A 16,037-nucleotide genomic window follows, 5' to 3' on the forward strand; every position below is an offset into this window, starting at 1 on the left:
AGTAACATGTGCAGAGTGTAGGCAAGTGGTTCATAATAAGGTACTGTGGAAGGGGGGAGAGAGACAGCTCAATCAGTGTTGCCACACTGTAGAACTAAAAAAACACTAAAGGTCTCGCAGACTGATGTTTCTGTTTAAGAGGTTAAAAAAAACTACAAACTGCAATAAATATCAGATTTACTTACTGATCAGTATTATTTGCAACACTATGCACAAGAGCCACTGTGCCACAAGCATTGCTCACGTACTGCCTTAGGAAGAATAATTTTTCCGTTATATCTTGTCCTTTCTCATTTAGTTCTGCTTCCTGAGTCTTGTGAAATTCCTCAATCTGAAATATAAATGTCGTTCATCTTCAAACAATAGCAATAAACTAGTTCCGAGCTGTTACCGATGTTATGTATTAGCATTGGTTCAAATTTAATGCGGATACTTTTCAGGAATCATAAAGAATCTGCAAAAATGCCATGTGATACTTTTACAGTCTAAATACAGCGGAACCTCGATTTTACGTTCTTCAGGGGACCAAGCTGAAAACTTAAAATGCAGGAAAATGTAAAATCGAGGAAACTTTTCTAAGATTTTGCTATGGTTGGACCAATAAGGTTTGATTTTGATTTTATTTGTTGTTTTAAGTCCACTTTATGCCCAGCAGGGTGCGAAATCCTGGGAGGATGAGGGGAATTTCCCCCCACCAACAATCTTTGCTTCAAAAATCCCAATACCAAAAATTTCCGGGTGGGAAATTTTTTGTTATAACAAACAAAAGATAAGTAATTACTTTTAATTTCAAATATACTTTATTAAGAATATTATCGAAAACACACACAAATTAGTGTGGCTGTGAGTATTGAATGCTTTCTCTCTCAAGAGATCATGTTTAACAAATCTACATCAATACACAGAAGACAATAATAAGTATGAAATCTAATTGATTTATACTAACCCAATGCACAAACTAAACAAAAACTTACGCATAATAAATCCACTTCAACTATTTCATAGTTTATTAACATCTTTAACCGGTTAGTAAAGGAATTAGTTAGCTGCTTTACACTATCTGATATGCATAAAAGTAACAAATTAATTTCTTTTATGTAATTAATAATCATAATTGATTAATTGAGTAATTTATTTTTACATTTAATAATAACATTACAAGTATGTATATTGTATAATTTACACATGTTTGTAGGGAGGGGGGATGTAGATTAAGAACTTTCTCCCCCCACGAGTTTTCAATGATTTCGCACCCTAATGCACAGTAAGGCTAATTGGGACAGGACCAACAGTATAAAGTGGGATCCAAAAGCACTGTGCCATGTGTCTTCATTGGGTATTGAACACAGGACTGCTTGATTATAAGGTGACAGACATTACCATTACGCCATCAGAGGGGGACGACCAATAAGACTGAATGTGTAATACGAGAAAATGTACAATCTGCGAACGTAAAATCTGGGTTCCACTGTATCCTGGAAACTGTTAATGTGCATAATTTTCGTTATTTTTACAACATTGTGAGTAGAAATTAAAAACCTATATTTATTGAAAATCTGCATGTCCAGGAAAGAAAAAGGCCGAGTACAAGGAAGAATGTCTGTATGCCAAATAATGTCAAAAGTGACGATATCATTATAGTGAATTTGCATTATTTCACAATAAACAGTAAAGAAAAATCTTAGATCAATATGTCACATTAAAGTTCAAGTCTAGTAGCCTGTGTGCAACTGGATATGCACGAGATTACATTTTCATTGTATTCAGAAAAATAAATACAGGGTAATTATAAATGATCTTCCCGATTTCAGCACATGTATATCAAGTTTAATGAAATTCTGATACAAAAAGCTCATATCAATGTAAAGAGTAACTCAAAGTTTTATTTCATTACCTTACAAGTGTGTAGTAACACACTGTTGCATATCATAATCAATTTCTTCCTGTGGGTGTTTGTTAAAGATAAAGAGTCCACCAGCCACCATTTCCACAGACCATGCTTGATCTGCAAGCACGCATCACAGATTCCATTGCAGAAATCAATCATGATATGTGGGAGCGTGTTTTCAGGAACTCTACTACAGGCTAGATATGTGTAGAGTTACCAAAGGGGCTCAGATTGAACACTTGTGAGGTAATGACGTAATGAAATAAAACGTTATGAGTCACTCTTTACATTGATATAACCTTTTTGTATCAGATTTTCATTAAATGTGATTTACATGTGTCTGAAATCAGGAAGATAATTTGTAATTACCCTGTATATTTTACATACAACCTCTGACAATAAAGTTCGGTGAATGATCCTGAATATCGAAAGTAGAAGAATTCTTAATGAAACCTACCTTACTGTCCTTCGAAGTAGTCCCCTCCCATGGCTATGCACCGTTGAGAACGGCTGTACATGTCCTGGAAACTTTTAGAAAAGTCTTCTTTCGGGATGGTGTTCAAGACCCTCGTCACGTTCCGTTGGATGTCCGGAATATCCTCAAATCTCTGACCTTTCAAAGTGATTTTGAGGCATGGGAAGATGGATTCAGATCCAAATTTCTTGCAATGCATTGCTACAGAGGATGAGAGATGGTGTGTGAGGTACGGTCCTGAAACGAAACGCCAAAGCATGGAATGGCGTTCTCCTGCATCACCCCGTCGGAAGAAGGCAAAGGTGGAAAAATTGTTGTTCCCTCCGGCAGGAATTCCTTGTGGATCATGCCATCACTGTCAAAGAAAGTGATAAGCATCGTCTTGATGCGTGATTTTTACGCCTTGACCTTCTTCCGACGGGGTGATGGATTTGGATCTGAATCCTCCAGATTTCTTTCTCTTCCCATGCCTCAAAATCGCTTTGAAAGGTCAGAGATTTGAAGATATTCAGGACATCTAATGGAGCGTGACGAGGGTCTTGAACACCATCCCGAAAGAAGACTTTTCTAAAAGTTTCCAGGACATGTACAGCCGTTCTCAACGGTGCATAGCCATGGAAGGGGACTCCTTCGAAGGACAGTAACGTAGGTTTCATTAAGAATTCTTCTACTTTCGATATTCGGGATCATTTACCGAACTTTATTGTCAGAGGTTGTATATTAATATTACTTCTCTAAGAAACTTTTCTATCTTCATCTATATATTAGAACATCTGGAAAATAGTGGTGTCAAAAAAATACAATTTTTAATAATTTGTAATCGAAAATCCATTGTGGTGGTAAGAAAACACATTTTTTCCTCCGACTTCTCTGGTTTCATTTTTATAGCTCCTCAAACATTCAGCGATTTCTTCTGTCAATCTGTTCCCAAAGTTTACAGTATGAATTGCTCTGCCTTAGAAAAAAATTCTATATCCCTGACAAATCATTCAATCTTTTTGAAAGCTGGTTCCGTGGCAGAGTGGATAGCACATCATGCTACGACACCAGGGGTCCTGGGTTCGAATCCCAGCTTGGGCAATTTCATCATATCATCATCACTTGTCCCCATCTTCACAAATTAGCCAAAAATGGCACAAAAGGCAAATCAACCAATCAATCATTTTGAAATTTCACAACAATGTTAACCAAACCATAAGAATTTCAGAAAAAAATTCATGCTACATTCATATTTTAGTCCACAAATAAATTATTAATAGATTAATTTTTTTGACAAAAAACATAGTTTACTAAAGTTTGAATTATCATTGTAACGGAAAGGTGCAACATAAACAAAGTATTTAAAATGAACTTTGATACATGAACTAACTTACCCAGCAATAAAAATTCATGTTATTTCATGTTTTTATATTCCTTCTGAAAATATGACAATTATTTCTCAAATTTTAATAAATGATTTTATACAGTGCGTTTCTAAAGTCCCCGAACTCTGACTTTAAAAATTCATTGTTGATCAACAAAGCAATTTTTTTTTAGAAACTGTTGCTTGCGATTGTTTGTTTGTGTTGTTGGAACATACAAATCAACACTAGACGACAATGAACAACGATGCATGTGCAGTAGGCAGCAAGAATGAAAGCCAGATGTCCAGATAAAAATGCGCACAAATTCAGTTCACCATGAGTCTTACACGGGAGCAGAGGGTTGCTATTTTGGAAGCTTACTTTCAAGTTAAATCTTACGAACGCTGTATAGAGATCTTTCATAGGAGATATCCCACCTCCTTCACCTGGAAAAACAACAGTGTATGATTTAATAAAAAGGTTTCGCAAAACAGGAAACATTGCAGATAAGCCAAGGAGCGGAGGACCATCAATTTTCACAGAAGACTTTCTTGTGGATGTCGGTGAAAAATTGCAGAACTCCCCTAGGAAGTCACTGAGGCAGCTTTCACAAGAGGTAGGAAAATCTTTGTCATCTTGTCACAGGGCTGCAAAACGTCTGAAGTTCCGAGCAATACAAGGTGCGAGTAGTTCAAGAGCTACGCCCATTGGATTTCGAGAAACGCAGAAATTATTGTCAGTGGTTCAACAGATTTACGCGGAACAATGTGGTCAACAAACTGAACAAAACATTTTTCAATGATGAGGCCTGGTTCAATTTGTGTCGATACGTGAATAGTCAGAATACTCGGATATGGTCAGAATCCTCATGCATCCACAAAAAACTCTTCTGTGAAAATTGATGCTCGTCCACTGACGATGAATTCGTGCACATTTTCAACTGGACATCTGGCTTTCATTCTTGCTGCCTACTGCGCATGCATCGTTGTTCATTGTCGTCTAGTGTTGATTTGTATGTTCCAACAACACAAACAAACGATTACAAGCAACAGTTTCTAAAAAAATTGCATTGTTGCTCAACAATGAATTTTTATAGTCAGAGTTCGGGGACTTTAGAAACGCACTGTATTTTTCAAATTAACTCAAAATCTAAGAGATTTCATTATTTTCTGTAGGGAATCTGGTCTCTACCAAGTGCTACTTCTAAATAACTCAAATATAGTCACCGATGTAGTTTTAAGTAAATTCTATCAACAGAAAAATACAGGTGAAAACATATTCATAAACTCACAATTAAAGCGAAAAGCATAAGCAATTCTTTGTCATTAGTAATAACAACTGACTGACAATACAATATAGATGAAAATAATTGAAAAAAGAAGGGATCGAACGTTAAATTCTACCAACCCTATTAGAAGATCCATTACCCACAAGCACAATTGTATATTAAAATGCCAACTGGAATTACCTTTTCATTTATAGGGTAAAGTAGCAACACTGCTAGAACTGGTTTAGGCACAGTTGCCAGCAACTCTGGATCCAGCCCAAACACATCAACCATTTGCCATTTGGAAGGAACACCCAAATTCTGCAGATACTGTAAGAAAAGGTTCGGTCACATTTAGCTTAGATATTTGCTTTCTACATTAAAACAAATATATTTTACACACATTAACATCAAAGCCGGTCTTAGGGGTGGACAACTCAGGCACTCACCCGATGCTCCATGCTAGGCTATTTAAGTATATTTCAGATATTTATTATCCTTATCGGACAATACCATAATTGTTAGATCAGAATTTTTTTGTTACATTTACTTAAAGGTGCATGGTTAAAATTAAAATAAAAAGCCTATATTTTTTAAAAAAAAAATACTTGAACTTTTCTTCAAGCAACAATTTACACAACACCCAAATTTAACAGCAATCGATTTTGATATTTCTTTGTTGTGCTTTCAAGTGCAGAAACTGTCCATTTATAAGTTGGTCACTTGTTCCTTGTTAAGGCTACTTTGCACTTAGTTAACAGGTCATTCCATCAGTGTTGCCACAATCTGAGGGCATAATTTCCCTTTCCAAGTGGCAAAATTTCCCTTTTTGCACTGTTTTTCCCTTCACTAACAACCTTTAAAAATAATAGTAATAAATAGTACATAATCTGTACTATTTTTGAGTTTGGTGTCTTAGAATATCCATGGAATTTTGGTATTTTTCATCCCATTTCATTCGAATTTCCCTTCATAAAGGGAAATTTCCCTTCATGTGGCAACACTGCATTCCATGTCAAGTGAACCAAATTTTGGTCAATTTTGAACGTGACCATCTCTGATTTTATTCATACTTAGTTATGAAGTACCACCTAAGGTAGGAAAAACTGCAAAATTGCAGATTTGTATCTGTTGTAGTTCCCCAGTTAGAACCCTCTGAAATATGGAAAAAAAGCACAATTTTCTGCACACATGCAACACAAAAAAAACTCATAAATCAAGCTAGAATTGGCGTAGAAGGTTGGGATAAGAACCAAATTGTTGCTTATGCTATGAGCTTTAATTAGATATATCACATGACTACTTTTCAATTTTTTCATTGCAAGGTCATTCAAACTTTTTTTGAAAATCGTATTTCTCAGAAACCTATATTTTGAAAATTTTTAAAAATGCACATAGAAACATACATATTTCAACATCAAGTTTTAGAAGTTTTGTTACGGGATCGCAATGGGATCGTAGTTTTTGATATGTGTAAACAAATACTATACAATAGGTAAGACCATATGACACAGGAATATTGCAATGCAAATTCCATTTCTTTGTAAAGGGACTATGTTATTTACCAAATTGATCAAATGGTGAAATAATTGGTATGTAGGAAAGGGGCGTAACTTGGGGGTCTAGCTTTTTTTGAGGGAGGGCAAGTTTTTAACAAATATTTGTTAAAAAAAAAATTTAAAATATTTTTTATTTTTTGTTTTAAAAATGTTTAAATATATATTTTTTTAACAAATATTTGTTAAAAATTTGCCCTGCAAAAGTCTGTTGAGTGTGTCAATGAAACTATAATAATTCCAGTAACTTTTCTTCCAATGAAAATGAAACATTCTGGATGTACTATACAATCGTAACTTAAAATATTTTTTTATAGTCTCTGTAGCGGAATTTGGGCATTTTTTTCAATGATAGTTTCAAAATATCAGCTGCCATGTTTATTTACAGCTCAATGATAATCACACTATTTTTAGGTTTAACATGATTAGCACATTATTATACACAATCTTTTTGCTATTTCTGCCTATAAAAATTACTGAATTTTAAATCAAGAAAAAATTAAGTGTTTTTTCAGTACTTAATATGCACTGCCTCATTTGTCTGTTAAATTATATTCCACTCGCAAACATGATTATGGTGATCCTGAAATTGGGGCAAATACTCCTAACCTAACCAGGTAGTGCATACTAAAGTACCATTTTTCAGTTCACATTTCCTGTCACAATGATATATCTTAGACAAATGTTATATGTTAGCACTTTTTCTAAAATCATGATGCATGACGATACAGGATGAAGACCTTTATTTCATTATCTGGTGTTAAGCACTTCTATACACAAGGTCATATCTAGACGTAAGTGCACCCAATGCCCCTCATAATGAATCATATTTAGCAATAATACAACCTGCAAAATCTCCTACTCCAAATTGATGTTTTCTTTGCAGCTTACCTTATTCATTACCTGAAAAGAAAAAAGAATGATATTAGAAAAAATATATAAACCGGCCCTAATAAATCACTTATATTAAAGGAAAGCAAATTTAATGCTCCAATTTGCTTGGAACCATTTAAAAAATATATATGTAAGTAAGTATCCAAAACACTGACCTAATCTACATGGTACAAATGTACAATACACAGAAAGTCTCCAATTTCTTTCCTACTTCTTATACCCACTAAATATGCAGCCCTGGTATCGTATCTGGAGTTAAGATTTGGGGGTCACGTGTAAAAATTGCACACTTATGTCATATCTTTATATGTTGCGAAATTAAGTTCTTCATTACCGCAATCATTCTCCATACAGAAACATACGAACCATGTTTGATGATATGAACAAGTGACGTTCGGCATTCGTTACTTGCAGATCATTAATCATTGAAGCATGGCGGAACAGAGGAGTGATAAAATTTGTTAATGTGCAACAGTTATTTAAGTGGAGTGTGGAGGAGGATGGGCGTGGTCGGTAAATTTGGCAATGGGGTTCGAGCGTTCTTCTAGAATAAAGGCGTCTCGCAAAGTGAGGAAGCTATTGCTACAAAACTTATATCCCACGAACCATGCACGGGTAGCCCCACAAACCATTCACGGATAGCCCCATGAACCATTTCCAGTAAGGTTAGTTAAAATTTTGTTTACAAAACAATGCGATACAGCTCTAAAAAAAATTCCACTTATATCGGCTTTTTTCACGATTTCCACATGTGACCCCCCCCCCCACTTTAACAACAGATTTGTGATTAGAAGGCCAAACTTAGTATGATAAAAAAAAGGTAAAGTGCTCCCCTGTGCTTAGCACCACGCCATGAAGGCATATAGGGGGTGTGGGGGTAACGCCCCACACTTTCTTGATCCGGTCATGAGTCGGGGTGATGTGATCAGCATCACGCCCCTGACTGCCTTTACCCCCCAGAGTTTCCACCAGGTACCCATGTCATTCGATGCTGGGTGGGCACCGGGGCCGCTTCCATCGTTAGAAAAGTTCCCGGATTTGAACCGGCCGGGGATCGAACCCGGGACCTTGAGTATGGTAGTCAGATGAGTTACTGACTGAGCCACCGCGGCTCAGTTAGTATGCCAAATATTAATGAAATTGGAGACATTCTCTATATTGTAAATTTGCTCCCAAACTACTTCATAAATAGAAGTACACAACTTAGCACACTGGGTGCTGGGTTCGATACCTGGTGGGGGTATGAAGTGGATATACGGATGACATATTCTATGTGAAGATACAAGTTTCCAAGTGTTCGGTCTATTAAGACAGCTAATATGTCCATGGACCCATCCACCAAATAGAGTTTGAAAAACTCGCTGGCCATGGTCATGCTTTTTTCAAGTGCTTTGCGAGGTGAAAAGTTACTGTTTTTCAGGCAGGTCAATTTCTATTTGTTTGCTTTTAAAACTTTAGCGTTGACATTGTTTACTATCTACTACAGATAGAACTACGTGGTGTCGAAGTGCATTTGTGAATATTGCAATGGGCAAAAATCTTGAATTCTTTTTCAATCATCCCCAATCAACTGTTGCATTAACCTTGAACACTAGGATGTGTTTAGCCTATTATTACTACAATGGGTGAATTTCACCCATGTGATTTTTTTTAAAATTTTTTTAGTGTATATGAACTAAAACTTTTTTTTTAAAAACATTGTAGGCATTTGAGAAACCTGTGTGAAGTGCTGCTACCTAGTAGCATCCATTATAAAATATCACTGGGTGAATTTTCACCCATCCTAGTGTTGCAGGGTTAAATACCTTTGACAACAGGCCAACTGAAATTTGAAAAATGAACAACTGCACCAGGACATTCATATTTCCCCTTAGACACGTTATGGAAACAGTATCAGGTAGAGTGCTAATTTTTTTCAGTATAACGTACTATGTAGAAGCAATGAATTCTTGATTTTCTTAATTTTTCGGGATCTGCTTCCCCAACGGAAAATGTCACCGCACGCCACTGACAGAAGGGAAACCTCGTTCTCCACTAAATGATGTAATAAGTAATCACTATGGCAATTAAGGTGTGTACAGACGTGAATAGAAATCGAATTATGTTAAAAATGTGTGCACTATGATTAGTTCAGAATTAAGCATTACTAAGTACCAACTTTGGTACCAGTCTGTTATAGGGAAAACACATTTCACTCGTCCATTTTGTCTTTTTTTACATTCGTACTTACCTATTATGCATTACGAAACATTATTTAAGGTGGGATTTTGCTTTTTTCACAGAAATAATTGTAACATTGCGAGTATTTATTGTTCGTTGCTTTTTCGCTTCTGTTACTTTCTTCTTAATTTTTTTTTTCCGGGTTCCAAAACCCCACGAACCATGCACGCATAGCCCCACAAGCCATTCATAAATACACAAACCATTCATAAATAGCTCTACGAACCATTCACGGCAAGGTTAGGTTGGTTGTGTTAGGTTAGGCAAACAGTTAAAATTGTCATGTTCTGGGAAAACAATGGCGTTGTTGGAAACACTGACCGGAGGTTAGGTCATCGAACGCAAGGAACATTTTGTTCACGTAGTCGATGGTAATGGAGGCAAGAGCTTTTGTGCATTGCAGAGACAATGTCGAAAAATAAATGTTTTAAGGACGAATAATTTGAACGAAGGGAGAAAACACTTGCACGACTTTTCAAAAGTCAACAGAAACTCAGTTCCGTAAGTACTTTCTCCTGTAAAATTGAAGAAATGTGTTTTTCCTATAACAGACTGTTACCCCAACTTTGATGCCTATCAAGAACAATTCTGAGTTTGGGGAAAGGTACAACTGTACCGGTACCCTTAACCAACCATATTCCCACTAGAAAGTGAAAATTATTGCTTAATTTATGAAGATTATGTTTTATATTAACGATATCTGTTGTTTTTAGCTTGAGGAGATGCATTATGGTGGAGTAATGAGATTTTGTCTCTTTCTAGCTGTGATATGAGCTAAGTGTGTAGAATTATGTATTGTTCTTGTAGTGTTCTTAGTGGTTTTGAAAGTCATGACTTATGGAAGAATGGAAAATGTATATGCAAAAAAGTTTTGGTAATTGAAAGGTTGAAATCATGGTGTGACGTCAGTGGGTGAGAGATCTATTGCCGACGATATTTTGGTGCATGGCACACGATTGAAGGATACCCTGTGCATGCTTTGTTTGTATCATGAGATTTGTGTGCCACTTGACACATTTTGCCCCTGCAACCACATAGCAAAAAGTGCACATTCTTGAGGTAAGTAGTTTCTCAAGTTATATATTTTTGTTAGGTTAGGTCGATGGCGATACCAATTTCATGTTGTTGTTATATTAGTAGTGTTAGGTTTGATGTGTTAGTAATGTGAACTTTATCTTGTCAAAGATATTTGTTAATGTTGAATGATTTTTCGCAAGTTATAAGAGTATTAGGAAGTGCTTTAAAATCTGGAAACAATTGTGGAAGTAAGTTTGAAGCTTGGAGAAACTAATTAGCAGTCAAAACCTTTAGTATTATTTACCGGAGAAATTATGATTAGAAATGTAGATTACAAGATCACCCACATTTTGCAATGAACAGCCATTCTTGTTTTCCGTTCGTCTAAGACATGAATTTTTATGTAAGACGCAAAGGTGGTTTCATGGTTGAGACCAGATCTTACACAATCAGCGCTGGAAGCATTTCAGAATGTTATTTTAATGCTAAGAGCCCTTAACCTTCTCACATAACAATGAAAGCATTAGCGACGGAATACTCATTCAAATCTCATACTGCAACCAACACAACAGTAAACGAATGGTTGCGAGTAATCAAAGAATCATATGGGAGCGCACGGAAGGTAGAAGTCATTCTTTACACAAGACATAGTAAGTAATCATTAACGCTGAAGTACACATTAACAGGCATAAATCAAATCGAATCATATGAAAAATGCCTGCATATCACGATTAATTCAGAATTAAACAATCGTAACTTGGACCAGGCATTTATCTAGCCCCGTCTAGTGTGCTGCACTTTTTGACTTTTCTTGCACCGAAGCATCTACTTGGTTACATGATGCAACACAGTTGTCTAGTTCGTTGATTTGGAATCAAGTAGTGTATTTGGTGTCTGCACTACGTTCCGGAGCGGTGTATGTGTATGGTCATGTGGTGAGGGCTAACTAATCAAATGACAGTTTAAAGCAGCAGACAGGCATTTGTTGAATTGTCTGAACTTGAACACCGCTATCAGTCAACTTGGTTGAAGATCATTTCCATGCACCACACTGACACTGGAATACACCTGCACTACACAGTGTGTCAAAAGTGCAGCAAAAGGCTTCTGTGTTTGGTTTGTAATGACATCATTCAGTACATGCCTTCGCTTCATGGGTATGCATAAGGGTGGCCAAACAGAGTTTTTTATTTGCAAGTATTTTTGGTATGATTGTACAATATAGAGAATGTCGGTACCAGTCTGTTATAAACACATTTCACTCGTCCATTTCCTCTTTTATTACATTCGTACTTACCTATTATGCATTGCGTAACATTATTTAAGGTGGGATTTTGCTTTCTTCACTGAAATAATTGTAATTTTTCACATTACGAGTATTTATTGTTCGTTGCTTTTTTGCTTCTGTTACACGCAATACGGCGGACAAATCTTGACTAGCATTGTCTATCATCTGTGGGTATGCAATGTTTCAAACCATCTTAACCAAAAAAATTCCTATTTCATGTTAGATTTTTTTTCCCAGGTTCCAAAACCCATGAACCATGCATGGATAGAACCATGAACCATTTACGGATAGCCCCACAAACCATTCATAAATAGCCCCACGAACCATTCACGGCAAGGTTAGGTTAGTTTCTGTTAGGTTAGGCAAACATAGATAAAATTGTCATGTTCTTGGAAAACAATGGCATCGTTGGATACACTGACCGAGGGTTACGTCATCGAACGCACGGAACATTTGATTCACGTAGTCAAAGGTAATGGAGGCAAGAGCTTCTGTGCATTGCAGGGACATTAATGTCAAAAAATACATGTTCTACCGGCCGAATAAATTGAATGAAGGGACAAAACACTTCCACAACCTTTCAAAAGTCTGCAGAAACTCAGTTCCCTAAGTACTTTCTCCTGTAAAAATTCCTTCATTTTCTTCTTTTTCACATTGGTACTTGCGTATTCTGCATTCCTAAGGATTCTTGAAGATGCCATTTCGTTTTCTTCATGCAAATAATCTCAATTTTCGACATATAGAGTAATTCTTGTTTGTTCGTTTTCGCTTGCGTTACACGCAATATGGCGAAGAAATCTTGACTAGCGTTTTCCATGATCAGTGGTTATGCAGTGTTGCAACCTTCTTTATCGCACCACACTTGTCATCTTCAAAATTGTCATGTTCTTGGGAAACAACGGTGTGGTTGGAAACACTGACCGGGGGTTACATCATCGAACGCACGCAACATTTGATTCACGTAGTGGAAGGACAGAGGCAACAGCTTTCGTGCATTTGAGAGACAATCTTCAAACATACATGATTTACCAGCGAAATAAATTAACCGATGGAAAAAAACACTTCCACGACCTTTCAAGAGTGTACGGAAAGTCCGTTCGAGGTAAATATGCGATATAGCTCGAACAGATTTCTTCAAATTTACAGGAGAAACTACTTACTGAAATCAGTTTCTGTAGCATTGTCGAAGTTCTTCGAGGTATATTCTTTCGCGGAAATTGAAAACTTCACCATAGAATGATGCAGAACAAGAAATAATCACTTTTTAAGGAACTTGCATTTTCTGTAAAGCGACAACATTTTGCCGTTGTTTCCATTATGTACCTGCAGATAGCGCAAGCGTCGAAAGTCACACGGTCTCGCCAGTGTTTCCAAACGTGCCTTTTTTTAGAATTTTTTTTAACTATGCTTACCTAACTTAACCCAATTTAACATAACCTTGCCGGAAATGGTCCATGGGGCTATCGTGAATGGTTTTTGGGGCTATCGTGAATAGTTTTTGGGGCTATTGTGAATGGTATTTGGGGCTATCGTGAATGGTATTTGGGGCTATCGTGAATGGTATTTGGGGCTATCCTAAATGGTATTTGGGGCTATCGTGAATGGTTTTTGGGGCTATCGTGAATGGTTTTTGGGGCTATCGTGAATGGTTTTTGGGGCTATCCGTCAATGGTTTTTGGGGCTATCCATCAATGGTTTGTGGGGATATCGTGGGTTTTTCGGGGCTATCCGTCAATGGTTTGTGATGGCATAATGAACACGAAAGTAGGTATTTTTTCGGTTAAGAAGGTTGAAACACTGCATACCCATTCCAAATCGACAAGCACGAGGCGCATTGATCCGTGACGAGTGCACGCCATATTGTCTGTTACCCAAGCCGAACAAGGAAGACAAATAATGACTCGTAATATGAAAAGTTGACACTATTTTATGGAAAAGGGCATAACTTCACCTCAAAGAATATTCCGCAATGCAGAATAGGTAAGTCTCAATGCTAAAATGAACAAAATAAACAAGTGAGAGGTGTTCGGGCTATATCGCATAATTACCTGATTAGAAGGCCAAATTTAGTTAGTATTCCAAATATTAAGGAAATTGGACACATTCTCAATTCTGTATTCGCTCCGTATTTTTTTCCATATACCTTTGCCCAAAATCAATTGTGTAAATAATTTAGGATATGGGGAGATGTGCTGATCAATTCTTGAGGAGTTGGGGAGGACTGCTACTCTGTTCCAGAGTACATCCTTTCTTTACTACTGTGAAAAATGTACATTTCCACGCACAAAAAAATGATATGTCAATGAAACACTCCCCGAAAAAAATAAAACATTTTCAAGATATCAAGGGTGGACAAATATATCCTGCCACACAGGGATATATACATGATGTTTAGTAGTCGCAAAACTGCACCACACTTGACATTTATCGAGTCAAGGCTGAGACTCCGAATGTAGCACTGGCTACTTTCCGCATCCTTAAAAGCACAGAAGTTGATATTTACGATTCTTACTTATTGACGGACGGGAATTCGAACGGAGGTGGTTGCAAAACTAGTTTCCTTTACTTGGTCTACCAAATTCTGTCGTCAATTAAAAGTCTGTCGTTATTCTCCTTTCCTATTTCTAGTACTGGTGCAGTTATATATACTAATATATCCATACTAGCGTGGCCATATAAGACGAAAGGTCAAATGCTCAATTTTCCTAAGTCACTCAATAATCATGACATGAGCACCAATTTTACAAATGATTTCTGGGTCACAGATATACAGCTTCCATGTTATAAATCCACAAAATACTTACATCAGGGTTAGATTCCAATGGTAACCAAGCCATGACGACTTTTAGACTTATTATACTCAAATACCAGTTACACACAAATGGTATTCACACACCCCCGATTGACCGGCTTTTTCAGAAGGAACACATACAAGTGTTGCCACAATCAGAGAGTACAATTTCCCTTTAGAAGGTGAAAAATTTCCCTGTTCGCTCACATTTTCCCCTTCGTTTTAAAGAAGGGGCATTGGAAGTGTCTGCTGCCACGTTCTTTTTCTGCTGGAAATTCAAAAGAGATGCGCGTGGCAGCAGACTCGGTCTTTGTTTTATCGTGATTTCATCATGCTATGTATGCAATTACGTCTGTAATACATACTGTGAAGTTGTAACGATTACTTTCATAAAAATGTTTTAAGATTAGGTCCCTCAGCATTCTTCTAATAATAAAACTAAATGCTCTCGTGGTTAGGTTAGGTTCTGTTAGCATTAAAATAATGTCGCTAAATGCTTTCTAAATAAAAAAAAGTTCTAAATGACCTGTACATTCATTCCCACTAATCATAAACTTGCATTTCTCTCGTCTCAATCTGTTCCTAAGATTTGTAACATCCTCTTAGCAGACGAATTACGTGGCAGGAGCAAATTTGACGCTTATGCTTGCTTGCTAGCAAGGGAAGTGGGGAGCGGAGAATACGCATCAGACCAACTTGACATCAGCAGTGGCGCCGAGAGTTACGACGTCGAGGAGAGGAGGTGCTGGATAATAAACCTTTTTCGAGCAAGGCCTCATATCCAGGAAGCTATCAACTCGCGGCAAGCCACGGCACCTAGCGACCTGTCGAGTGAGATGAGTCAAGGCAAAATGGATAATAAACCTTTCCCTGCTCCCACAAAAATAGGCAATAATTAGGCTGGAGAGTTCAATGAACTAACCGATCTCGAACTACGCACTGGTAATGATCAGGCTGGAAAGTTCATACGAACTAACCGATCACTGATGCATGTTAAAGCTTACTGAGGAGGTGCTTCCCGCCCACCACCTCGTTATATAGGCTGCTGAGTTTCTTATCGTGCTGGATTGGTCGCTTTCCCGCTCCCCACTTTCCTTGCCAGCATGTAGAGCGCTCGCCGTAAGACTGGAAAAGAGCTGTAGCTACTCCTCGCCCCGTTCTCAACGAACACAAATTCCACGCTTCCAAGGGACCCAGAGAATTCTTTTGCGATAAGGTGGTGTTAAATCTGAAAGTTGTGTTCCGTGGAAACAACCGAACAAGTGACGCAATAAGTCAGATACGGGACAGAGAAAAAT

At 37.2% G+C, this 16,037-nt stretch overlaps 1 protein-coding gene across 2 annotated transcripts in view; it reads right to left on the reverse strand.

Annotated features, from left to right (window-relative positions):
• Positions 1-5,299, reverse strand: part of Uch (Ubiquitin carboxyl-terminal hydrolase) — a 60,322-nt gene extending 55,023 nt beyond the window's left edge. For both annotated transcript variants that reach the window (XM_083114481.1, XM_083114482.1), the window contains exons 1-2: positions 5,175-5,299; positions 186-331 (exon numbers count right to left, since the gene is read on the reverse strand). In XM_083114481.1, the coding sequence (XP_082970607.1) occupies positions 186-331; positions 5,175-5,267 (239 nt within the window). In that variant the 5' untranslated portion in view covers positions 5,268-5,299. The remainder of the gene's footprint in view (positions 1-185; positions 332-5,174) is intronic.
• Between the last annotated feature and the right edge of the window lie 10,738 nt (positions 5,300-16,037).

This window comes from Lepisma saccharinum, chromosome 29 (assembly GCF_977018435.1).
Source record: "Lepisma saccharinum chromosome 29, izLepSacc3.1, whole genome shotgun sequence".
Taxonomy (NCBI): domain Eukaryota; kingdom Metazoa; phylum Arthropoda; class Insecta; order Zygentoma; family Lepismatidae; genus Lepisma; species Lepisma saccharinum.